This window comes from Heterodontus francisci, chromosome 22 (assembly GCF_036365525.1).
Source record: "Heterodontus francisci isolate sHetFra1 chromosome 22, sHetFra1.hap1, whole genome shotgun sequence".
Classification (NCBI taxonomy): Eukaryota; Metazoa; Chordata; class Chondrichthyes; order Heterodontiformes; family Heterodontidae; genus Heterodontus; species Heterodontus francisci.
In genome coordinates, this window is record NC_090392.1 from 58,591,006 (window position 1) to 58,618,442 (window position 27,437).

The 27,437-nt window shown below is 44.9% G+C and overlaps 1 protein-coding gene across 1 annotated transcript in view; it reads left to right on the plus strand.

Annotated features, from left to right (window-relative positions):
- The first annotated feature begins 818 nt into the window (after window positions 1–818).
- Window positions 819–27,437, plus strand: part of LOC137381382 (beta-galactosidase-1-like protein 2) — a 75,426-nt gene continuing 48,807 nt past the window's right edge. Inside the window, exons 1-3 of the mRNA XM_068053886.1 lie at window positions 819–1,028; window positions 26,249–26,446; window positions 26,815–26,883. Coding sequence (XP_067909987.1) covers window positions 904–1,028; window positions 26,249–26,446; window positions 26,815–26,883 — 392 coding nt within the window. The 5' untranslated portion in view covers window positions 819–903. The remainder of the gene's footprint in view (window positions 1,029–26,248; window positions 26,447–26,814; window positions 26,884–27,437) is intronic.

The window sequence follows — 27,437 nt, forward strand, 5'->3', positions numbered from 1 at the left end:
AGACTATAATGATATAATGCCACACCTTAAAGTTGTAACTGGTCTTGTGCTTTACAACATTGGGCGTGACCTGCAATTATGTTTCTGTAGACTTCTTCCTTAAAAGAGCAGCTCTATATGTTGAAAGGGAATTATTGCCCGGCTGTTAGCGACCTCCTGGCACAGCACATCCCTGGTCAGATGGAGGCGCCTCACTGACTCCCTTACAAAATGAAAAAATGGGCAAGAAACTGGCACATCCCAGAAAGCCCATCACCCCACAAAACCTCTCTTCCACATTCCTCCTCTCCCTGCACCACATTCTCTCTCTCACTCTGCCACATTCTCTTTCCACCCACACTCCTTCTCTGTACCCCACTCCCTATCTCTCCCCTGCCTTCCCTCTCCAACACTCACTCTCTTTACACACATACTCTCCCTTCCCTCCCCCTTCTCTCTGGCTCCAATTTTAGACTATGTCCCCAAGACTCCCCAACCTGAGGAAATATTTTCTCTCCATCTACCCCATCTGTTCGCCTTAATATCTTGAAAACTTAGACCATATTACACCTTAACCTAAATTCCCCTCTCTCCCCAGTCCCTCCCCTCCGTCACAACATGGATAGCCAATCAGAGCCTCCCCGCTGTTAATTGACGTCCCAGAGCGTCAATCATGATTCGGTGCAGACAGGGTCAGCGCGGACCAATGGTGCGGGCGGAACGGAAAGATCTGGGCGAATGGGGAGGCAGCATGAGGGGCGGACAGCCAATGGGAAGCGGCGGGGGGGTGTGTGTGTCTGTGTGGGGGCGGGGTGTGTCGGAGTGTGGAGGAGGGGCGGCGGTTGGAGTGGTGGGGGGTGGCTGTGTTGCGGGCCTAGGCGCAGGGAGAAGTGGTTGCAGGAGCAGGTGACAGTGCTGGCTGTAATGTTAAAGTTACTCGCGCAGAAAGGATCGAAATCCATGCAGATCATTGCGGTGAGGAGGGAGCATCTGCGGAGAATTGGCCTCCTGCTTCTGATTGTAGTGGCCGTGGTCCTGTACAGACTCAGGTACTGAGGGGGAGTTTGCACCACGTCCACCACACTTTATAATGTGATTACGCTCCCATTTATTGCGGGCGCATTTGCTTGTTAATTCTCCTTCAGCTCTTTTATTTCGAAGTTCATGTTTTGTGTTGGAAATGTTTGCTGAAGTTTTGCAAGATACAGTGTTTGTGTGTTTCTCGAACTTTCGCACCCTCAGGACATCCCAAAGTGCTTTACAGCCAATTAAGTGCTGCTCAAGTTTGTCACTATTAAGCAGGAAAACATGGTTGCTAATATGAGTATAACAAAGTCCCACAAAGAGCAGTGAACTAAATGACCAGTTAATCCCTCTTGGTGGTGTTGGGTTGAGGGATGTAAGTTGGCCAACACAGCCCCTGTGTTCTTCAGTTTATGCCACTGGTCCTTTTACAACTGACCGCTGCCACCTTTGGCAATGCAGTTCTGCACTGAAGGTTTAGCCTGGAAGATGTGTTTGAGTCATGAGCTTCCGAATTGGAGCCAAGTTTTTTTTTCAAAATATACTTTATTCATAAAACTCTGTAAAAATTACATTGCCAAACAGTTTCCAAACAGCACGAAAAAATACAAACATTGCAAGAGAGATCAGTTTCTTTCAATAATGTCATGAGTTTCTTCCCAACCCTTCCGTTTCACAATTGTCATGTCAATTACAGTTTTACATTTACAGCAATTGAGAATATTAACGATACAGTTCGAGGGGCTTCCCATGGTTCCAGCCCCTCAGTCCAGCTTGGTGGGGGAACCTTACACTGTGGTCTTTCCCCATTGAGCCTTTGCTGCGGCTGCCCCAAGCTTTAGTGCGTCCCTCAGCACGTAGTCCTGGACCTTGGAATGTGCCAGTCTGCAACATTCGGTGGTGGACAACTCTTTGCGCTGGAAGACCAGCAAGTTTCGGGCAGACCAAAGGGCGTCTTTCACCGAATTGATAGTCCTCCAGCAGCAGTTGATGTTTGTCTCGGTGTGCGTCCCTGGGAACAGCCCGTAGAGCACAGACTCCTGTGTTACAGAGCTGCTTGGGATGAACCTTGACAAAAACCACTGCATCTCTTTCCACACCTGCTTTGCAAAGGCACATTCCAGGAGGAGGTGGGCGACCGTCTCTTCCCCACCACAGCCAACGCGGGGGCACTGTGCGGAGGGGGCGAGACTTCGGGTGTGCATGAAGGATCTGACGGGGAGGGCCCTTCTCACCACCAGCCAAGCTACGTCTTGGTGCTTGTTTGAAAGTTCTGGTGATGAGGCATTCCGCCAAATGACTTTGACGGTCTGCTCGGGGAACCATCCGACAGGATCCACCGTTTCCTTTTCCCGTAGGGCCTTGAGGACATTCCGTGCAGACCACTGCCTGATGGACCGGTAGTCAAAGGTGTTTTTCCGCAGAAACTGCTCCACGAAGGATAGGTGGTACGGCACGTCCCAACTGCACGGAGCGTTCCGCGGCAATGTGACCAGGCCCATCCTTCGCAACACCGGGGACAGATAGAACCTCAGCACGTAGTGACACTTGGAGTTTGCGTACTGGGGATCTACACATAGCTTGATGCAGCCGCACACGAAGGTGGTCATCAGGATGAGGGCCACGTTGGGTACATTTTTCCCGCCCATGTCCAGAGATTTGAACATCGTGTCCCTCCGGACCCGGTCCATTTTAGATCCCCAGACGAAGCGGAAAATGGCTCGGGTGACTGCCACGGCGCAGGAGTGGGGTATGGGCCAGACCTGCGCCACGTAGAGCAACAACGTGAGCGCCTCGCACCTGATGACCAGGTTCTTACCCACAATGGAGAGAGATCGCTGCCCCCACATGCCCAACTTTTGTCGTACCTTGGCTACTCGAATTGGAGCCAAGTGTGTTTCTGCACAGTAACACTGATGTTTGTGGAGTTTGGTTGTTTTCCCTAAACCCCAGTTACGTTAAAAAGTGCACTTCTTGATCCACCTGGTAGCAAATTTTAGGAACGTTTGCATAGCCAGACATTGATTGACAAATTTTTGTTGCAGACTTTGTTCTCCTTCAATGTCTGAAAGACAGTGTCATTCATCTACCCAAAGGAAAATAGGACTATACCTGTAGAAACCCTTATTATTAGAACAGTAATAGAAATAACTTACGAATAAGTTAAAACACAAATGTAGAAAGTTGATAGTTTCAGAGACTTCTGCTTCAGTCGGCACCTTCCAGAGTATGGAGGTGATGACAAATTGAGAAAATGTGCATTCTGTGTCTCTTCCAAATGCCTGGGGTGTGTTTGTGCATGTGTGTGTCTTGTCTGCGTGTCTGTCTGTGTCTCCGTCTGTCTAAAGTTGGGCCAGATCTGGAGTAGTGTAACAAAATTGAAAATTTGGAAACACAGCAGGCCACTTAGTATTTGTGGTGACCAGATAGTTCATGTTTTGGGCTTGTGCCTGTCTTCAGAACTAAAAAACAAACTGAGCTACTTTATGAATGGCTATGAAAGAAAGTAGGAAGGGAGGAAAAACAGCAAAGGGGAAAATCAGTGAAACAATTGACGGATATTATTACATATCTGGGTTACGTAATGGGAAGAAGCATTCATGAAGCCAGATGTTGATTGTATTGTTTTGGTTGCAACATCCAACTCGAAAAGCAGTAAGAGTAATGAGGCTGACCCCAGAACTGTCAGAAGGATGACCTATGAGGAGCAATGAGATAAACTCAGGCTTTGACCTAAAAGGAGATACCTCAGAGGAGATTGTATAAGAGAAAGGACTTGCATCTTTTGAGACCACAAGGCATCCCAAAGTGCTTTACAGCTAATTGAGTACTTTTGAAGTGTAGGAATGTACCAAATAATCTTTTTAGGTAATGTTAATTGAAGGATAAATATTGGCCAGGACACTGGGGATAACTCCCTAGGTCATCTTGGAAATAGTGCCATGGGATCTTTTATGTGCATCTGGGAGGGCAGATGGGTCCTTGGTTTAACGTTTCATCCAAAAGACGGCACCTCAAACAGTGCAGCACTCCCTCAGTATTGCATGGGAGTGTCGGCTGTGATTTTTGTCCTCAGTCCCTGGAGCGGGATTTGAACCCCCAACCTTCTGACTCAGAAGTGAGAGTGCGACTAACTGAGCCATGGCTGAGCAGTACCTTTTGCATATGCCAAGGTACCAGAATAAGTGGGTACAGGTTCAAGAATACAAAAGGCAAGTTTATGATGAACATCAGGAATTTAATTTTATGCACAAGTTATCAACAGCTGGAACAGATTTACAAGAGGAGTGTGATAGGGCCAGGGCAATGGACTTACTTAAGACACAATTAGAAGGCTGGAATGAGGAGATGGTGAGTCTGGTATCAGGATGAAATCAAATGGGCCAGAAAACTTATGAAGTAAAATTGTTTTTTGTTCATTGTAAATTTGTAATTTCTTCACCTCTTTCTCTGTATCTCCAATTCTGATTAACATCATATCTCTTCTCAATGGTAATCTGGATTTCCCTCTCTGCATTCTAAGCTGTAGACTCGTTGGGCTTGATTTTTAGTCCCCACCAGGGCTAGGATCGGAGGTGGATGGGAGCTAAAAATAGCTCCGCTGGCTGCTGTGCCAGTTCCTGGGTCCATTCCTCGCCTGGGCCATTTTTGTGAAGGTGGGTTGGTGGGTAGGTGACACAGCTTGTTAATGGCCACTTAAGGCCAAAAAAAGGTCAACTGGGATTTTCCAGTCGCCCTCCAGGCTCCCGCAGGCAGTCGGGACCAGTTTCGATGCCTGGAGGTAACCTCCCAGCAGCAGACCTGGGGGTGGTAGTGCTCCAGGCAGGCCTAGTGGCCCTGCTTGCCTGCTGTGGTGCAGCAGCAGCCTCAGGCCCCACTGTAGAGGCCTCCCCTAAGCAACCCACATCACGCACAATGGTGGCCTGGCTGCAAAACCCTTTTTTTTTTAATTCCAAAAAGGTTGGAGAGAGGGCACCTCCAACTTCAAGAGCCCACCAACCCTCCTTACTTGGAGGGCGAGTCTACCCTCCGGCTATAAATTGGCCACCCAAGAAAAATCACAATGAGAGGATGAAATGTGGGAAACAGACAAACAGTGGGGTTCAGAGGCCCACAGGAGATTGCAGAGCTCTGAGATGCAGAGGGATCAGGGTGTCCCAGTGCATGAACCACAAAAGGTTAGTATGCAGGTACAGCATGTAATTAGGAAAGCTAATAGAATGTTATAATTTATCGCGAGGGGAATTGAATACAAAAATAGGGAGGTTATACTTCAGCTATACAGGGCATTGGTGAGACCACATCTGGAGTACTGTGTACAGTATTGGCCTTATTTAGGGAAGGATGTAAATGTGTTGGAGGCAGTACAGCGAAGGTTTACTAGACTAATACCTGGAATGGGTGGACTGTCTTATGAGAGAAGATGGGACAGGCTAGGCATGTATCTGCTGGAATTTAGAAGACTAAGAGGCGACTTGATTGAAACACATAAGATCCTGAGGGGTCTTGACAGGGTGGATGTGGAAAGGATGTTTCCCCTTGTGGGAGAATCTAGAACTAGGGGTCACTGTTTAAAATTAAGGGGTTGCCCATTTAAGACCGAGATGAGGAGAAATTTTTTCTCTGAGGGTTGTGAGTCTTTGGAATTCTCTTCCTCAAAAGGCAGTGGAAGCAGAGTCTTTGAATATTTTTAAGACAGAGGTAGATAGATTCTTGATGAGCAAGGAGGTGAAAGGTTATCGGGGTATGTGAAAATGTGGAGTAATCATTTCAGCCATGACTTGATTGAATTGCGGAACAGGCTCGAGGGGTTGAGTGGCCTACTCCTGCTCCTAATTCTTATGTTCGTAAAGATCCTGTCCATTGTGTTGGAAATGGAGACTAATTGTGCCATGTTCTAAATATACATTGACTTTACATAGGAACATAGGAGCGGGAGTAAACCATTCGGCCGATCGAGCCTGCCCCGCCATTCAATATGGTCGTGGCTGATCATCCACTTAAATGCCTTTTTCCCCACACTAACCTCACATCCCCTTATGTCATTTGTATTTAGAAATCTGTAAATCTCTTGTTTAAACATACTCAATGACTGAGCTTCCATAGCCCTCTGGAGTAGAGAATTCCAAAGATTCACAACCCTCTGAGTAAAGAAATTTCTCCTCATCTCTGTCCTAAGTGGCTTCCCCCTTATTTTGAAATTGTGTCCCCTGGTTCTAGACTCCCTAACCAGGGGAAACAACTTAGCTGCATCTACCCTGTCTATCCCTTTAAATATTTTGCAGGTTTCACTGAGATCACCTCTCATTCTTCGAAACTATCCTAGGATTCTCTGGGAAGCCAGGGAGGAGATTGCAGAGCCTTTGTCCTTGATCTTTATGTCGTCATTGACGACAGGAATAGTGCCAGAAGACTGGAGGATAGCAAATGTTGTCCCCTTGTTCAAGAAGGGGAGTAGAGACAGCCCTGGTAATTATAGACCTGTGAGCCTTACTTCGGTTGTGGGTAAAATGTTGGAAAAGGTTATAAGAGATAGGATTTATAATCATCTTGAAAAGAATAAGTTCATTAACGATAGTCAGCACGGTTTTGTGAAGGGTAGGTCGTGCCTCACAAACCTTATTGAGTTTTTTGAGAAGGTGACCAAACAGGTGGATGAGGGTAAAGCCGTGGATGTGATGTATATGGATTTCAGTAAGGCGTTTGATAAGGTTCCCCACGGTAGGCTATTGCAGAAAATACGCAAGTATGGGATTTAGTGCTTTGGATCAGAAATTGGCTAGCTGAAAGAAGACAGAGGGTGGTGGTTGATGGCAAATGTTCATCCTGGAGTTTAGTTACTAGTGGTGTACTGCAAGGATCTGTTTTGGGGCCACTGCTGTTTGTCATTTTTATAAATGACCTGGAAGAGGGTGTAGAAGGGTGGGTTAGTAAATTTGCGGATGACACGAAGGTCGGTGGAGTTGTGGATAGTGCCGAAGGATGTTGTAGGTTACAGAGGGACATAGATAGGCTGCAGAGCTGGGCTGAGAGATGGCAAATGGAGTTTAATGCGGAAAAGTGTGAGGTGATTCACTTTGGAAGGAGTAACAGGAATGCAGAGTACTGGGCTAATGGGAAGATTCCTGGTAGTGTAGATGAGCAGAGATCTTGGTGTCCAGGTACATAAATCCCTGAAAGTTGCCACCCAGGTTAATAGGGCTGTTAAGAAGGCATATGGTGTGTTAGCTTTTTTTAGTAGGGGGATCGAGTTTTGGAGCCACGAGGTCATGCTGCAGCTGTACAAAACTCTGGTGCGGCCGCACCTGGAGTATTGCGTGCAGTTCTGGTCACCGCATTATGGGAAGGATGTGGAAGCTTTGGAAAGGGTGCAGAGGAGATTTACTAGGATGTTGCCTGGTATGGAGGGAAGGTCTTACGAGGAAAGGCTGAGGGACTTGAGGTTGTTTTCGTTGGAGAGAAGGAGGAGGAGAGGTGACTTAATAGAGACATATAAGATAATCAGAGGGTTAGATAGGGTGGATAGTGAGAGTCTTTTTCCTCGGATGGTGATGGCAAACACGAGGGGACATAGCTTTAAGTTGAGGGGTGATAGATATAGGACAGATGTCAGAGGTAGTTTCTTTACTCAGAGAGTAGTAGGGGCGTGTAACGCCCTGCCTGCAACAGTAGTAGACTCGCCAACTTTAAGGGCATTTAAGTGGTCATTGGATAGACATATGGATGAAAATGGAATAGTGTAGGTCAGATGGTTTCACAGGTCGGCGCAACATCGAGGGCCGAAGGGCCTGTACTGCGCTGTAATGTTCTATGTTCTATGAAACTCTGGAGAATACAGGCCCAGTTTCCCCAATCTCTCTTCGTAGGACAGTCCCGCCTTCCCGGGAACAAGTCTGGTGAACCTTTGTTGCACTCCCTCTATAGCAATAATATCCTTCCTAAGGTAAAGGGACCAAAACTGCACACACTACTCCAAGTGCGGTCTAACCAAGGCTCTATACAATTTAAGCAAGACTTGTCTACTCCTGTACGCAAATCCTCTTGCGATAAAGGCTAACTTGCCATTCGCCTTCCTAGTTGCTTGCTGCACCTACATGTTAGCTTTCAGTGACTTATTGACGAGGACACTCAGGTTTCTTTGTACATTGACACTTTCTAATCTCTTATCATTTAAGAAGTACTCTGCACATCTGTTCCCCCTACCAAAATGGATAAACTCACATTTTTCCACATTATATTCCATCTGCCACATGCTTGCCCACTCACTAAGTCTGTCCAAATCCCCTTGAAGCCGCTTTGCATCTTCCTCACAACACGCATTCCCACCTAGTTTTGTGTCATCCGTGAACTTGGAAATACTACATTTGATCCCCACTAGTCACAGCCTGCCAACGTGAGAATGACCCGTTTATTCCTACTCTCTGCTTGTTAGCCAATTCTTAATCCATGCTAGTATATTACCCCCAACCCATGTGCTTTAATTTTGCTAACCAACCTCCTGTGGGGTACTTTATCAAAAGCCTTATGAAAATCCAAGTATACCACATCCACCAACTCCCCTTTATCAATTCTGTTAGTAACATCCTCAAAAAACTCCAACAGGTTCGTCAAACATGATTTCCATTCATAAATGGGCGGCGCAGTGGTTAGCACTGCAGCCTCACAGCTCCAGCGACCCGGGTTCAATTCTGGGTACTGCCTGTGTGGAGTTTGCAAGTTCTCCCTATGTCTGCGTGGGTTTTCTCCGGGTGCTCTAGTTTCCTCCCACAGCCAAAAGACTTGCAGGGTGATAGGTAATTTGGCCATTATAAATTGCCACTAGTATAGGTAGGTGGTCGGGGAATATAGGGACAGGTGAGGATGTGGTAGGAATATGGGATTAGTGTAGGATTAGTATAAATGGGTGGTTAATGGTCAGCACAGACTCGGTGGGCCGAAGGGCCTGTTTCAGTGCTGTATCTCTAAATATTAAATCTAAATCCTTGTTGACAATGCCCAATCAGATCTTTATTATCCAAGTGTCCATTTATCATATCCTTTGGAATAGATTGTAGCATTTTCTCAATGATCGATGTAAGGCTACTAGTTTAATCTTCACCATTTCCTACAATCTAGAGGCTGTTGGAACCCAAACTTCCCATCACATAATCAACAATTCATCATTTACCATGTTCTACTTTTCCAACTGTGACTGTGACCTGCATTATGGGCCTTGGGCCTTCCTTGCTCCTCCACCTCGCCCTGCAGAAAAATTTGCCTGCAGGTACTGGTGCAATTTGGAACTTTTACCATTAATGATCCTGTCAGAACAGAAATACCCTGCTGGGTTAGACTAGAGCATGAGAAAGCAAATGTATCTGCAATAGTGTGATACATTGCACAGTACAGTGAATTGTGAAGTTGTCACGGAGACAGGAAATGGTGAAATAAAAAGAAGTGCTGGAACCACTCGGGTCTGGCAGCATCTGTGGAAAGAGAAGCAGAGTTAACGTTTCGGGTCAGTCACCCTTCTTCAGAACTGACAAATATTAGAAATGTCACAGGTTATAAGCAAGTGAGGCGGGGGTGGGGCAAGAGATAACAAAGGAGAAGGTGTAGATTGGACAAGGCCACATAGCTTGGAAATGGTGATCTGGGGCTGAATTATATTCGGGTGCCATGCTGTGCGGCGAGCCCTTTCAACTCATCGGGGTGCCCGCATTTAGCGGCTGCCACAGAACCCCCGCACCAGGTGCTGGGGCCCTATTTTAAGCTGCTTCCTGACAGCTTAAAATATTTGACTGCTGAAGAGTGGGGCTGCTGTCAATCTGGCAGCAAAGCAGAAAGTGCTGTAGAAATCCAGCAGGTCAGGCAGCATCTGTGGGCGGCGCAGTGGCTAGCACCGCAGCCTCACAGCTCCGCTTCGGTTCTGGGTACTGCCTGTGCGGAGTTTACAAGTTCTCCTTGTGACTGCGTGGGTTTCCTCTGGGTGCTCTGGTTTCCTCCCACATGCTAAAGACTTGCGGGTTGATGGGTAAATTCGCCGTTGTAAAAAAAAAAATTGCCCCTTGTGTAGGTAGGTGGTAGGAGAATTGAGGGAAGGTGGGGATGTGAGAAGGTAAAAATGGGATTAATGTAGGATTAGTATAAATGGGTGGTTGATGGTCGGCGCGGGCTGAAGGGCCTGTTTGGGTGCTGTATCTCTCTGACTCTGTGACTCTGAAAAGCAGAGTTAACTTGGCCAAGTTCACAGACCTGAAAGTTAACTCTGCTTCTCTCTCCACAATTGCTGCCTGACCTGCTGAGTGACCCCAGCACTTTCTGCTTTGCTACCACATACTTACCCTGCCGTCTCCCAGTGTCCTGTGAAGTTGCGATCCTCTTCTCCTACTCAAGTGTAGCATTCCTCCTTGTAGGCATGCCGCACCTCGGTGAATAATCCTAAATTTGCACATTCCAGGACGTGAGTCTTAAATAGACCATAAAAGGTATTAGAGGTTTACAGAGAACACACAGACACAAATGGGAATGCATGGGTGTCACAGTAATGTAAATATGTCTTTCACTAAGTGTTCCTTGCCAACATGTGTGTCCTTTTCTCTGTGCAAATGATGTGTGCCAGCACGTAGCGCCAATGTCAGATCCCTTTGCATTGGCCCTTCAGGAGAGCTAACGTATGCAATAACATCATTGCCATGCCATCATTACTCATGAGCTTCTCCACGGATGCAGTGACATGGACATTGGCTCAGTCAGCTGCTGCCTCTAATGGTTTACACAGGGATGCCGCAGATGTGGACGGGTGCACAGCAGGTGAGCGAGGACGATGTGTAGCTTGTGGAGCTCATGTCGGTTCCTGTGGAGCAGACAGCCTTTGTCTGATAAGCCACTTCTGTACATCCCTACCTCACTGCTAGCCCTGCATGCAGAGCCTGGGTGCCATCTGCTCTCCCATGAGTCTTTCATGTTGTAGGTCCTCAGCGTCCTTGTAGTCTGAGGAGGAATCCTGTTGATGTCTCTCCTCATCATGCCAGGCCTGGCCCCTATTGGGTGCATAGTTGTGCAGAACAGCAAAGAAAGGAGATGGCCTTTTAGGTCCATAGTACAGAACATCACCCTATCTATACAGGCATTGGAGGCGCTCGTTCAGCATGCTGATCTCCTGCTCAATGGTGGTTCATGTAGCTCAGTGGTTGGCATTGTATCTCTCCTCTGCAGCAGTAGTGGGGTCTCACAGGTGTCGGGAGCCATGTCTACAAAGGATGGGCCTTATCTCCAAGATGCCACCCCTCCATCTGAGCCAGTTCAGTGAACAGTGGGGCAGCCAGTACTGGCGCAAGACCCAGATGTCATGGCAGCTTCCTGAGAAGCGGTCACACATTCGCAGCAAGCATCTGCAGTGATCACATACCAGCTTCACCTAGATTGAGAAGGCTGCTTTAATGGTGACATCTGCAAGTGGTAGCTTGTGGGAGGCCTGATGGCCACATGAGTGTAGTCTATAAACATTACAACCTATGGTTCTCCGGCAATGGTGGCAGAACCAGGGCCTGGCAGTGAGAGTCCGTCCTGAAGCGGACATACTCACTGGCCCTGAGGTGCAGGGCATTGGTGACCTCCCTGATGCAGCGGTGCACTGCTGACTATGTTCCCCCACAAAGGTCTCTGGTGGGCCCCTAAGAAGTTGTTGAGGCGTCAGGTTTGAGAACCGCTGCCACTATGAGGAACAAATGGGATGTCCACCGGAGCCCATGGGCTGCAGGTCATCCTTGAGCAGGGCACAGACACGTGTCGCCACCCTCTCTCTCTCACTGGTGCTCTGACATCCGATGGCATGTCATGTGGGGCCTGTGGATGCACGGCAAACGTAATGGCGAGCTCCCCTTGGGGGCTGCTGCTCACGACCAGGGGCCTCTACATGGATCGCACCTGTCTGTTAATATTGCCTTTGGCACATACGGATCCTCAAGTGCAGAGGATCCACGATGTAGGATGAGTCATAACTATTTCCATGTGATAAATAAAGTTGAACCCTTCATGTATTCGAAGGTTCCTAACAGGGCAGGGATTAGTTTTGACAGGTACATCAGCTGCTTTCCTGGATCAACTATGTGGCGTGCCATGGCATTGCCCATCTTGGCCAACACAGAGTGGCACAGCATGACCACATCAAGATCTTACCAGCTGAATTGATTGCCCCCACCATCCATATAACCTTAATGCTCTGGCCCTTTCTGGCACCCTCCCCACACACAGGTTGCCTAATTGTGCAAGCACCCAAGGTGCAGGCAGATAGATGGGTGACCGCCAGAAGGGGCAGGCAGTCAGTGCAGGAATCCCCTGTGGCTATCCCCCTCTCTAACAAGTATACCGTTTTGGATACTGTTGGGAGGGGGTGGCCTATTAGGGGAAAACAGCAGCAGCCAGAGCAGTGGCACCACGGCTGGCACTGTTCAGGGAGGGGCAAAGCACAGAAGAGCAATAGTTATAGGGGGCCTCTATAGTCAGGGGCACAGATAGGTGCTTCTGTGGATGTGAAAGAGACTCCAGGATGGTATGTTGCCTCCCTGGTGCCAGGGTCAAGGATGTTTCTGAACGGACAGGGGGCATTCTGAAGGGGGAGGGTGAACAACCAGAGGTTGTGGTACACATCGGTACCAATGACATAGGCAGGAAGTGTGATGAGGTCCTGCAGGGGGAGTTTAGGGAGTTAGGTAGTAAGTTTAAAAAACAGGACCTCTAGGGTTGTAATCTCTGGATTACTCCCTGTGCCACATGCCAGTGAGGCTAGAAATAGGAAGATAGTGCAGCTAAACACGTGGCTGAGCAGCTGGTGTAGAAGGGAGGGTTTCAGATATCTGGACCATTGGGCTCTCTTCAGGGACAGATGGGCCTGTACAAGAAGGACGGGTTGCATCTAAACTGGAGGGGCACTAATATCCTGGCTGCAAGGTTTGCTAGCGTCACTCGGGAGGGTTTAAACTAGTGTGGCTGAGGGGTGGGAACCAGAGCAGTAGGACAGCTAGTGAAATAAATGAGGAAGACATAGTAAATAAGGCCAGTAGGACTAAGAGGAGGAGCAGGCAGGGAGATGTTGCTGAGCACAGTGGGACTGGTGGTCTGAAGTGCATTTGTTTCAATGCGAGAAGTACAACAGGTAATGCAGATGAGCTTAGAGCTTGGATTAGTACTTGGAAATATGATGTTGCTATTACAGAGACTTGGTTGAGGGAAGGGCAGGATTGGCAGCTAAATGTTCCAGGCTTTAGAAGCTTCAGGCGGGATAGAGGGGGATGTAAAAGGGGTGGGGGAGTTGCATTACTCGTTAAGGAGAATATCACAGCTGTACTGCGGGAGGACACCTCAGAGGGGTCATGCAGCGAGGCAATATGGGTGGAGCTCAGGAATAGGAAGGGTGCAGTCATGATGTTGGGGGTTTACTACAGGCCTCCCAACAGCCAGCGGGAGGTAGAGGAGCAGATATGTAGACAGATTTTGGAAAGATGTAAAGATAACAGGGTTGTGGTGGTGGGTGATTTTAACTTCCCCTATATTGACTGGGACACACTTAGTGCTAGGGGCTTGGATGGGGCAGAATTTGTGAGGAGCATCCAGGAGGGCTTCTTGAAACAGTATGTATATAGTCCAACTAGGGATGGGGCCATTCTGGACCTGGTATTGGGGAATGAGCCCGGCCAGGTGGTCGAAGTTTCAGTGGGGGAGCATTTCGGGAGCAGTGACCATAATTCCATAAGTTTTAAGGTACTTGTGGATAAGGATAAAAGTAGTCCTCGGGTGAAGGTGCTAAATTGGGGGAAGGCTAATTATAACAATATTAGGCAGGAACTGAAGAATTTAGATTGGGGGCGGCTGTTTGAGGGTAAATCAACATCTGACATGTGGGAGTCTTTCAAACGTCAGCTGATTAGAATCCAGAACCAGCATGTTCCTGTGAGGAAGAAAGACAAGTTTGGCAAGTTTCGGGAAGCTTGGATAACACGGGATATTGTGAGCCTAGTCAAAAAGAAAAAGGAAGCACTTGTAAGGGCTAGAAGGCAAGGAACAGACGAATCCCTTGAGGAATATAAAGACAGTAGGAAGGAACTTAAGCAAGGAGTTAGGAGGGCTAAAAGGGGTCGTGAAAAGTAATTGGCAAACAGGATTAAGGAAAATCCCAAGGCTTTTTATACATATATAAAGAGCAAGAGGGTAACCAGGGAAAGGGTTGGCCCACTCAAGGACAGAGATGGGAATCTGTGTGTGGAGCCAGAGGAAATGGGCGAGGTGCTAAATGAGTACTTTGCATCAGTATTCACCAAAGAGAAGGACTTGGTGGGTGATGAGCCTAGGGAAGGGAGTGTAGATAGTCTCAGTCATCTCATTATCAAAAAGGAGGAGGTGTTGGATGTCTTGCAAAGCATTAAGGTAGATAAGTCCCCAGGGCCTACCCTAGAATACTGAGGGAGGCAAGGGAAGAAATTGCTGGGGCCTTGACAGAAATCTTTGCATCCTCATTGGCGACAGGTGAGGTCCCAGAGGACTGGAGAATAGCCAATGTTGTTCCTTTGTTTAAGAAGGGTGGCAAGGATAATCCAGGAAATTATAAGCTGGTGAGCCTTACGTCAGTGGTAGGGAAACTATTAAAGAGAATTATTTGGAAACAAATGAACTTATTAGCGAGAGACAGCATGGTTTTGTGAAGGGGAGGTCGTGTCTTACTAATTTGATTGAGTTTTTTGAGGAAGTGACGAAGATGATTGATGAAGGAAGGGCGTGTTATCTATATGGACTTCAGTAAAACCTTTGACAAGGTCCCGCATGGCAGACTGGTACAAAAGGTGAAGTCACACGGGATCAGAGGCGAGCTGGCAAGATGGATACAGAACTGGCTTGGTCATAGAAGACAGAGGGTATCAGTGGATGGGTGTTTTTCTGAATGGAGGGATGTGACTAGTGGTGGTCCGCAGGGATCAGTGCTGGGACCTTTGCTGTTTGTAGTATATGTAAATGATTTGGAGGAAAATGTAGCTGGTCTGATTAGTAAGTTTGCGGACGACACAAAGGTTGGTGGAGTTGCGGATAATGGTGAGGATTGTCCAAGGATACAGCAGGATATAGATCGGTTGGAGACTTGGGCGGAGAAATGGCAGATGGAGTTTAATCCGGACAAATGTGAGGTAATGCATTTTGGAAGGTCTAATGCAGGTGGGAGGTATATAGTAAATGGCAGAACCCTTAGGAGTATTGACAGGCAGAGAGATCTGGGCATACAGGTCCACAGGTCACTGAAAGTGGCAACGCAGGTGGATAAGGTAGTCAAGAAGGCATACGGCATGCTTGCCTTCATCGGTCGGGGCATAGAGTATAAAAATTGGCAAGTCATGTTGCTGCTGTACAGAACCTTAGTTAGGCCACACTTAGAATATTGCGTGCAATTTTGGTCGCCACACTACCAGAAGGACGTGGAGGCTTTGGAGAGGGTACAGAGGAAGTTTACCAGGATGTTGCCTGATCTGGAGGACATTAGCTATGAGGAGAGTTTGGAAAAACTCGGATTGTTTTCACTGGAACGACGGAGGTGGAGGGGCGACATGATAGCGGTTTACAAAGTTGTGAGTGGCATGGACAGAGTGGATAGTCAGAAGCTTTTTCCCAGGGTGAAAGAGTCAGTTACTAGGGGACAGGTTTAAGGTGCGAGGGGTAAAGTTTAGAGGGGATGTGCAAGGCAAGTTCTTTACACAGAGGGTGGTGAGTGCCTGGAACTTGCTGCCAGGGGAGGCGGTGGAAGCAGATACGATAGCGACGTTTAAGAGACATCTTGACAAATACATGAATAGGAAAGGAATAGCGGGATGTGGGCCCCGGAAGTGCCGAAGGTGTTAGTTTAGGCAGGCATGAAGATTGGCGTAGGCTTGGAGGGCCGAATGGCCTGTTCCTGTGCTGTACTGTTCTTTGTTTTGTTAAACACCAACAAGCACATAGTGTACACTGTTAATGGAGGGATGGCATTTAGTACCTCCCTTCATCCCAGTAGAGCTTTCCCTCCAGTAATCCCAGACTTCCTCCCTTTAAGAATGCAGAGTGAGACCCCTGTAATGCCCCCCTCCCTCCTCCCTTTAGGAATGTAGAGTGAGACCCCTGAAAAGAAACTTGCCCTCTGCTGCGAAACCTTCTGCCTCTGTGGACCGCCGGCTTTTCCAATCGTGAACAGGACGGCACGTGACGGCCTCCCGTTCATGGGAAAATCAGGAAGTGTCAATGGAGAGGTGGCAGGCTGCATAGTCAGCAAAGGTAAGTACCGTTGACCATATGCTAATTGTGGTGCTGCCGCTGTACGTGGGTGGAACACCAAGGTCCCCCCGCCACTGGTAATTTGCAGTGGGCCCTTCTCGATGTTGCGGGTTGAGGCGGACCTCCGCAGAACTTTATCGGCCCCGCGCCGTGATCTGCAGCGTCGAGGGGCTGGTAAAATTCAGCCCCTGGAGTGTTGTGTCTGACTTAATTAGGGGCATGGTATTTTCTTTTTTCTCTCCCATAACACTGCCATCCCATCGTAAATGTATATTTGATCATTTGTCTCTATAACTATCCTAACTTTCCATCTTGTATCTAACCATGTAGCTATAATAGTTTCCTTTTTGAAAGAGAAAATTTGTGCAGCATCACTTCTATTGTGACCACCAGCAATAATCTGTCCTATATGATCAGGAAGAGGCCTTCCTCTCTTTAAATCTGAAAGATTTAAGCAGTCATTTGGGTTTTTTTCTTTGACTGTACTGGCTGGTGTCCACTGGTAGAATTGTTTAGCCAATTAGAGTACATTTTCAGAAACTCACTGCTTGCGCTGAGCCATAATGGAATACAGAGGAAGTCTGTGGATGCCGGTTTACTTAGTTATTTTGAGGCCTCCATGTTTGGGCACACGTGTTATGGCATGTTTAATGTTTTGCATGCTGCTCCAATATGCAGTGCCACGGGATGGTAAAATGTGACTTTGAATCTATGTTTTCCCCCTACTCCCCAGTTGGTTGCTTCCAGGTCTTAGTCATGTCATTGTGGAAAGATGTCAAGCAGATACTGTGTTCCATGATTATCAATGGGGAACGTTGTCCCACATAGCTTTAGTGCATTGAGGAAAGTGGTAGGGATAAGGGAGCAGGTTGCTTGCCCTCTTTGACAGACTGTATGGACCGGAGTAACAGGAGAAATAAAAAGGAGGCAAAAACAAAAAGCTTAGAAAGAAATGAGTATCCTGCCAGTCAGCATATTTATTTACTAATAGTGCTGCTGTCTAAAGTAAATAGTCAGTTATTCTGCTGTTCCCTGAGGAATCTTTATTTTTTTTTTAAGATACAGCACTGAAACAGGCCCTTTGGCCCACCGAGTCTGTGCTGACCAACAACCACCCATTTATACTAATCCTATATTAACCCCATATTCTCTACCACATCCCCACCATTCTCCTACCACCTACCTACACTAGGGGCAATTTACAATAGCCAATTTACCTCAACCTGCAAGTCTTTGGCTGCTAAATTGTTATCCTGTCTTTAGTAAGAATGTGTGTTGTCAGTTTAATCAAACGATGGCCTGCAGTCCATGCTGAGGGACTGTGGCTCCCTAATAATTTATAAACACTGCCCAGTGCTCCATATTTTACTGCTGGGAGAGCATGGGTAGAAAAATCCACTTTCTCAAAACATTGAAAAGGCTCAAAACTAATCTTATATGGAGCCCAGGAAACTGAAATGACTAATATATGCAGTAGGGAACTGGAAAGCAATGATAAATGCTACAAGTTCTGGCCATGGACTGTGACTAGGGGAGTTTTGGAGCTTTCTGTTCTGAATACCCTGCTGATGGTAAGTAAGGGGGAATACTACTTTTGATACTACAAAATTTGCTAAATAATGCTAAGCTATGAGTAAATGACAGGATGAAGGCATCCAAACTGAACTAATTATGTAGATAGGGTAAGGAATGTTACCGGCTTTTGATTTGGACAAATACATATTGGGTCAGGAGATGTGTTGCAATGAAATGATGACCATAAACCAAGAATAGAATATTTGGATTTGATGACTCTTGATTCATGAGAAGCTTCCTGAGAATATGGAACTATTATCAATTCGACTAATTGAGCACTTGGATGCACAATCTTTTTCTTCTTCATTTAGGCAGTGTTCATCCACTGTAGGATGTAGCCCTGCTCATGCCTTTTCTAATAATCTCTGTCCCTTCCTGTTCTTGCTCATGTGACCCCTAGGTATGATACTATGTCATCTCTCCATCTTTTCAGTCTGCATTCTTGATTTTCCTGTTCTTGGCTGCCACTCCCTTAGCATTTTTGTCCACCTGTTGATATTTCTTCAAGCAACATGCCCAGCCTTTCTCCATTTGGCTTCTTTTATCTTCTGAATTATGTCCTCAACTCTGATTTTCTGGCATATTTCATTACACCTCATTTGACTGCACGTGGATATGTGCAGCATTTGCCTTTCCACTGCTCTCTGAGCTGTACACAGTTTTTGTTCTACATATTCTGTAGTTGGCTATGATTCCACCCATATGTCATGGTTGGTAGCACAGAAGCACACACTGAACCTGCACCCTCTTTAATGCCAGTGGTTATTTTCTTTTTCTTCATAAGCATCAAACTGCTGGTCTACAGTTTTGCGCCCATATCCTAATGTGCAGCAAGTTCCGTTCACCCATAACCCCTATGCTGACTGCTAGTTTGGCAATGTCTCGGTTTTAAAATTCCCGTCTTTGTTTTAAAATTCCTCTATGGCTTCACCCTTCCCAATCTCTCTCTTCCAGCCCTTCATTCCTCCAAGATCTTTGCACTCCTGCAATTCTAGCCTCTTGTACGTCTCCGACTTCACTGCTCTATCATTGGCAGCCGTGCTTTTGGCTGCCTGGACCCTAAGTTTTGGAATTCCCTCTCTAAACCTCTGCGCCTCTCTACCTCTCTCTTTAAGATGTGCCTTAAAACCTACTACTTTGACCAAGCTTTTGATCACCTGATTGTGGCTTGGTGTCAAATTTTGTTTGATAACGCTCCTTGGGACCCTTTAAATATGTTAAAGGTGCTATATAAATGCAAGTTGTTGTGTGCTAAGTTCTTTTCCACCTCTACTTAGGAGAAAACATATTCTAACCTTGTATAAATGTTTGGCAAAGCTACATTTAGAATATTGTGTACATTTGGTAGTTTGTGTACCTGCATTTTAAAAAAAGACTAATGCAATGGAGAGGCTTTTGTAGAATAGCCACGCGAATCATGATTTATGAAGAGAGATTCATTAGGCTGAAGATTGTCATTTTAGAACAAATAGCATCAGGAGGGGACATGCTCCAATTTATAAGATGACAATATGATTCATGGTTAACTTGGACTGTAGCAATAAACTATAAGGCAAGACTGTAAAGTTAATGTTATGTCGTGGTACAGCATCTGTTAACACCTTTAGGAAAAGGTTGAATACATAGAAATGGCATTGCCAATTTTTTGGATTAAGTATCGATGGAGATATTTGAACATTTCGTGTAACTCCATGGTTTTTAGGCTGTTATAGCAATAAAGTGGTCTATGGGAAACAGTTCGGATTGAATAGTGAAAATTTAGGGATTCTTAGGCAATCAAGAGTGTTGCTTAATTACCATTGAGAATAGGAAGAATTTTGGGGGATTGACTAGGTGGTATACAGGCTATGATAGCATATGATCTGTGAAAGGTGTGACTGTAATGAGCCTATTTTGTTCCATTATTTCCTTTCCCCACCCTGTTCTATTGCAAAGGCAAATTTGCAGCAGTCCTGGCTGGTTTCTGGATACGCAAGAAAGGAGAAGTTTTATCTTTTTTTTGACACATCAGTTCTGATAAAAGGTCACAATCTGAAATGCTAACTCTGCTTTTCTCTCCAAAGTTGCTGCCTGACCTGCTGAGTATTCCAGCACTTTTTGTTTTTATTTCAGGTTTCCAGCGTCTGCAGTATTTTGCTTTTATTATAGCAACAAAAATAACATCTGAGTAAGTTTAAAAGAAAGCAGAAACAGATAGGGACCTGCAGTTCCACAGAGTGCTGGCGGGACCTCTGCTCTTTGGGTTCTATTTTGTGGAGTCAGCTCATTAATATAAATCTCTAGTGTCTCTGGGGCCACACGTACAGGCTGGGAGAGCACCAGGGTCAAGGGTTGGATAATCCAATACCAGCAATTTGAAAAGGGTTGTAACTTGGAAACGATGTCTGGTTGTCCTTAAAGCCCTATTGTAGAGAGCCTGAAATGGCTGAAGCAAAGGCATGAGTCAGAAATGCTCCATTCGTCGAAGCAGCTTTGAAGATCTTGCAAAGAAGAGTGGCCATTTTGGGAGGTGACAGCCGATCCATCAGTGGAAAGGGCGTCAGAGCCTGGATGGAGGTAACTGAGTGAATACAGTCTTTCCTGTGCCCTAAACCAGGGAGAAGGGGAAGAAGAAATGCGCTGGCTTCAGGAAGGTTACCAAAGTATGCATACCCACAGGTCACTTAATTGTATAATAGCTTATAATGTATCGACATAATAATTTACTGTCATCTTGGTGTAGCATCACAGATGATGAATGCACAGTGCATGTACTTTGCAAAGAACAGAGTTTATGTTCTTTTGTGATGGTTTTTCACATGAAATAAGGGTTACCTTCACTTTAAATACTTCTGATCCTAATTGTTTTCTTCCTGCTGCGGTTCCAGGTCAGACTTTTCTCAGCACCTTTACTGGTGTCCTTGACTAAATGGCAGTTTCAATAAGCAGTCTGAATCTCAAAGTCTACATCTTTGCATGGATTTCTGCAGCCCTGGTTTAATAATTAATCTCATTGGAATAAACCATTCAAGAGAACATGCCCATCATTTTCTGCCGCCACCTCAAAGTGGAAAACCACATACTACCAAACTATATGTACAGGCTGAACTATTTGTTCAGCGTTGTGTATAGGCGAAAATGCAGAAGGAAAATACATAGCAACATGATACAAAATAGCAGAAAACTTAAAAAGAACTAGACTAACTCCATAAAAAGGGTGAATACGCCTTTTTCCAGGAAGTTGTTCTTTACGGTCTAATCCTGTGAATGATGCAAGTTTCAATTCTTGCACCACATCTGAGGTATGCTATGCAAGCATGGTTATATGGAATACCAGAATGTAATCAACTTGTTGAGTTTTTTTTTTAACATGATTTCTGATGAACTAGCTGTAATTCATTTATAGACATGTCTCCTGTCCTTTTTTAAATGCAAAGTGATTAGAGTGTTGCCCATTTTGGCATTAACTATTTAAACCCATACAAAATACAGAAAAAGTCCCTATTTGTTTCAGGCTCTAAGACCATGATTACTAGTGTCCAGTAAACCACTATTTCTGAATGTTGCCTGCTCTTGATTGGAAATTCAGTTGGCAAATTTAGCACTGTCCAAATTCATTTGTCTATCTTCCCTTCTTAAGATTTGATTCCTGCATTTAAACAAACCTATTCCAAGCCATTTGGACCTAAAATTGAAATTGTCAGTTTGCTTGCTCATAGTACATGCTGGCTGAGCTCCATTGTTTGGCATGAAGGTAGAACACTTGTCAAGCCAAAGCTGTACTTTTTTGACTAAGACTGTACCTGAGTTTAGTCTACCTCGGGGAAACAATGAGTGCAAAAAAAAATACTCTAGACTCTTACTTTAGTGTTGAAACAAGAGGTCGATGCGTAAAAGATCACAAAGTCTGGATTTTCCGTTCAGACACAAACCCCATTGCAAGTGGGACAGAAGGTAGTCTGAGCGTGTCTGATCCAGTCATAACATCTGTAGTTAGCCTCATTTATAATCAGTGTAAGATGTCTGAAGATTGAGAGCTCTCATGTTCGGGTTGAGAATTAATGAGCATCTGCAGGATTTAAAGGCCTGCAGCAGCTGAAAGAAATGGACATTATGACTATCTGCAGTTAACAGAAGTTCAGAGAAGAAAGAATTCTGACCAGTCTGTAGAAGGGAGGTAGAATTTCAGAGTTCACAGATGCAACAATGGAAGTGCTATTGTAGGAACTCAGGCAGAGAAGGGAAATCCTCTTTGACACCTGAAAAATCCCAAGGAGAGCTGCCTGAGAAGCAAAAGTGAATGCCTAGGGCAGTGAGTACCAACCAACCACTCCATACATGTCCAGACAGTGGTAGGTATAAATTTAGTGTCCTTATCAGATCAGGCAAGGTAAAAGAAGCCAGGCACATTTTCCACAAATACACTGTACTAAGCACCTCTCGCGTTTGCTATGACTTCCACGTCACATTGTGTTAAAAGTGCTTTAAATTGTTTATCATCAGTGAGGAAGCTTGATACCCTCAGCTTTCACCTCACCCATAACTTGACACGTATTGACTCCACATGGCTTGCATGGAATGTAGTTGTTGCATATTGCTGTTATTGCACATGTTTTGGACTTCATATTGATTGGTGAGTGTCACTGCACATCATAATAACAAGATAATTCTCATTTATTGCATCTTTTTCAAGATCAAACATCCAGTTATACTTGAGAGCTAGGACAGAGGATGCGGCATCCCCCCCACTCCCCCCCCAAAAATCTTAGATTTCCAATGAGAAAGATATGCTTATATGCTGGGGAGCGAGGCCATAGAATGCATCAGAGACAAAGACATAGAAGGGCATCTTCCTGATGCAGCTTCATGATCTCTTCCTTCTCATCCTTGTGACTCACATTAACTCTCAGCAAACGCATGAAACCCTCATGTCACATCTTCCAACTGTAAGCAACATGTGAATGCTGCTCATCAGGAAACTATAATAATCCCTCTTCCTATTTTCCTCTTCTAGGTTTGCCTTAGAAAAGTCACACAGTCCACAGTGTGTCCAGCCCTCCCAGCACTTCACACCTTAAAGTCTCGCTCTATACATGTCAGTCGTTACCTTGGAGATATCCAAGCCAAGGAGTTGGAGAATGAGCCAGAGCAGAATGTTGGTGCAGGCATTTGTGCCCATGGCAGGCAATATGCTGTAGGTGGTAGCTCAGCTGGAGGAGCCCACAAGTAGGCTGTGAAAGGCACTGGAAAATGAATTTACATCTCTGCAGTCCATGATGGAGTCTACACCCTTCAATATCCAGACTTCTAGCACAGAAGAGCGAAAAACTGCAGATGCTAGAAATGTGAAATAAAAACAGAAAATGCTGGAAATAGCAGGTCAGGCAGCATCCATGGAGACTGAAACCGAGTTAACGTTTCAGGTCTGTGACCTCAAAAGATCATTACCCTGAAACAGAAACTCTGTTTCTCTCTTCATGGATGCTGCCTGACCTGCTGAGCATTTCAAGCATTTTCTGTTTTTACTTTTATCATAGAAGCCCGGGTGTCAGAATGGAGATGGCTGCCTCTTCTGACCTCCCAAAAGACTGGAGCTGGGTTATTGCCAAGCATCATTCTGGGCTTCACCATCTCTGGGAACAATAGTTCTGCTTTCTCAAGATCAGTAGCCATGTTGAGTTAGAACCTAACACCAGTGGCATTGCAGGAATGGTCAGAGGTGATGGTGCTTTCTCTCAACATGGCTGCATGTAATGGTCCTGTTCAATGCCTACAAGTGTAGAAGAAAGAAAGCAGGGCCTGGTTGCCCATAAAGCAGGAGAAGGGCCACCGCCTGCAGTCGGTCTATCTAGGACCTTTGGTGCTTAGAACCAAGGACCACCTCAGTTTCAGGATGCTCCTATTGCAACACAGCAACCAGCCACTTCATACCCTCTTGCTACTGAGCTAGCACCTAAAGAAGCACAAGAGTAGAGTTTAGCATACATACTTCATATACTGATACTTAGAGGAAGCATGGTTGTAAGAAATAATTTCAGCTCTCTTTGCCACCATAATTTTAATTAGAAACTAATGAAGTGCGTGCAGGCATTGTTCTTGTTAAAGTTTGGAAGTTTTTTGAATGGGAGCTTGGTGAGTTACGGATGGAGAAGTGTTTATAGGTTATACAAGCAATTATGATGGAAGGGGCAAGGCCCAGACAGGACTGTCTCTGCAGTATCCAAGTGTGGAAATATAGAGAAGGTCTCCTGTATGAGAAAGGCACAAACGTTTCCTACAGGTTATCTTCAATTTATTTTTTTTGTCTTGATGTTGCCTATGAGAGGTCTTCCTCATTCAAGGCCTCTCGGTAATGGGAAATTTATGCACTGTACAGTATGCAGTCATGATCCTAGTGACTACATTATCGGATGCCTTTCATTCGATTGGGCCATGTCAACAAGCCAATAGAGTGCTCAAATCTTGTGTTCTCATCCCCTTTCCTTTTGGCACCATTAGTGCCATATGCCTTCACACTCTCTTCCAGAAACCCTTCACTTCTTCACTTAAAACTCTACCTCATCTAAAAAAAGAATTCTCATCTTTTTGACCAAGCTTGCGATCATCTCTTTGAACTCTCCATCTTCGCTTGGTGTTTTGTTCCTTTATTTCCTCTCTAAAGTGCCTTGGGATAACTTCTATGCTAATGGACTCCACATCATATTAATGTAAAGTTGCTCCAAGCTCACCCTTAACATTGGGGTCATGGATCTCTAATCTTCATTAGTATAAGTGGTGGTGATTTGTTAAAGCAGTGAATGCCAAAACTCTGAGAAGCATGGGAAATTGAGGAAAAATTGCAGGAATAATTTTGTGTGTACAATATGCAATATATCGCAATCATTAATATGCCTAGAGATCATTGGTCATACTAATGGATGAATGCATTTGTGTGATATTCATTTGTTATTTTAGCAGGAGACTTAACCAATTTAAATAAACTGGTAAATGCTTATATTAAAATATTAGCGATGTCATGCAACTGTTTGTCCGCTAATATCTGTAACATTTAATTACTTGTCAACCTCTTGTAGTGTTAAAGATTGAGAGTAAAGGCAAAGTCTAATCTTTGAGTGAAGCTGTATTAGACGACGGGGATAATTGGAAAAGGACGCACACAGACTTAATTCAGTCCCCATTTCAGGCCCATTTATCCCTCCCTGCCAAATGTGGACTCTTAAAAGTTTATGTAAAATTTCCCCCATGTATTTTGATCCACTACATCACCATAGGGACCTGATGAATGTGTGATATGGTGACTACTCCACAAAGAACTGAACCCATGCTTAGCTGTTGTGATCTTGATTACTTCATAAGGGTCTGGATCTATGTTTAGAATATATGATCCGCATTAACATCACAGAGGGTCGAATGTTGTAGGTTTTGCAATGACTGCAAATACAAAAGCATTTTGAGTAGTAAGATTGATGCATTAGAAGAATTAGTAAATTCACAAATGCATATAACTCTCTATGACTCTCACTCTCAAGAGTGACAATCTGAACATCAGATTATTTTCTTGCCAGCAGTTCACGATTTCTTGGTAAATCAACTAACATGAGGCACTGGGAGGGACAAAAAAAGGCTTTCAACCGACAGTAACCAACATGCTAATTGAAATCGTGCACGTTTTCGTAGATTGTAAAAATCTCAGAATTGAGACTGTTCTGTAGCTCAATTTATATGAAGTTAAATGAATGAGGAAGTATGTTAGGAATCTAAAGGACACCAGTTGTCAAGAGGAATAGAGATTCTAAAACAAATAGAGCATATTTGGTTATTTTGAAAATTGACAATTTGAGGCTGCAGTTAGCATAGTCTTTTAACTAAGTGCAGCAATGATGTAATGGAGAAAACTTTTGAAGCCTTTAGAAATATCGAGTATTATAGAGATCACCAGATGTACACGTACTTGTTTTTAAGTGCAATATGGTGTACTTTTTGTAATGCTAGTGAAAAAAACTGTTTAGCTCAGCACACATTTAGATTGAAGTGTGTTGGTGCTGAGCTATGCACAATTTGCAGGGTGTCTGCAATAGTTTTCTAACAATTGCCTTTAGAAAGATGATTGTGATGGTAGTAAAATGGATAAATGTCTTTGTTTTGTAAGCCTTTGACTCTCCCAACCACCCTCCGCCCCTTCCCCCCCCCCCCCCCCTCCCCCACCCCAGTCCAATCTTTCGGCCATATGATGACTAAACACCAGTAAATCACAGGAGAGATATGGGAGAGGAATAGGCATTTTGGCCTATCTTAGCTTATCTGTGCTAAAGTTTTCTGGCACTTATGGTCTCGTAGGTGAACTCAGCATGTGTCTACTCCGTAAATGCCTTGCTCAGCTACGATTATACTTTGCACTAAGACACTTTTCATCTGCTTCTAGGTTCCGTTGGATACCACTCACTCCGACAAGAATGAACAGCAGAAAATTGGGATTGCAGGCAGACAGGGAATATTTCCAGTTGGAGGGAAATAAGTTTCTCATCCTAGGTGGCTCGATGCACTACTTTCGTGTTCCACGGGCGTACTGGACTGACCGCATGTTGAAGATGAAAGCTTTAGGTTTGAACACTTTAACAACGTAAGTAATGATTCTATATATATGTTAGTTTCTGTCATTGTCACTTTGCCAATTTTTCTCTGCTAATTTTCTGTTCCCACAGAAGTTGTTGTGTTGAAATTTCAGGAAACTTTGGAAAGCTTTGTGGCTGGTATTCTCTAAAGAACTTTTAAGATTGGTAGATTCTGAAGTAGACCCACATGCAAAGACCTGGCTTAAGCTTAGGAAGCACTGTTTTGCAGTTCTTGTCCACTGCTGGGAATGGGCTTTGGAGCATTTTGAGCTTGAGAATATGGTAGCATCAAATGTGTAGTTTGACTGCATGGATGTTCTACTGAGCGTTTCTTGCTGTTTTATATACATTATCAGTATCTGTGTTCTCATTACAGGTATGTACCATGGAATCTCCATGAACCACAGAAGGGAATATATAATTTTAAGGATAATCTTGATCTTGTGTAAGTAGCTGTTGCTGTTTTTAACACTTTGATTCTTGTTGGTTTTTTACTCCTCATCTCCTCTCTCAAAAGCATTGATTTATTTTTCTGGACATCAGTCAACTTCTGATGGATCATCTTTCATATGTAAACCTCAGTAGTGAATGTCTGCAAACTGTATGACCACAGGAAATATAATAAGACAATTCTGTCCCTGTCCTCATCCAACCTCCATATGCATTTCCAGCAAGGGTCCACCCGAGGCTACTGAGTTCCGTTTTACTGCCCCAACCACCATCTCGAGTGAGGTTAGCTCAGACTGGCAGTCAAACCTGCCACTCGCCTAATTCTGTGGAACATTCCTCATCTTAAATCAACTAGGCATCAGGCTTCCATTAATATGCATGCACACTTCCTGTTATATTACAGTTATAGTTATAAATGGTTGGTTGTGTTCTGAAGTCATGTTTGGCCAAACACTTATGTCGGATTTGCGAATGGACACAGTGCAATAGCATTCGTGCAAAATTTAAATATACGTACGCACTTTCTAAAGTGTTTTTTTTAGTATATTC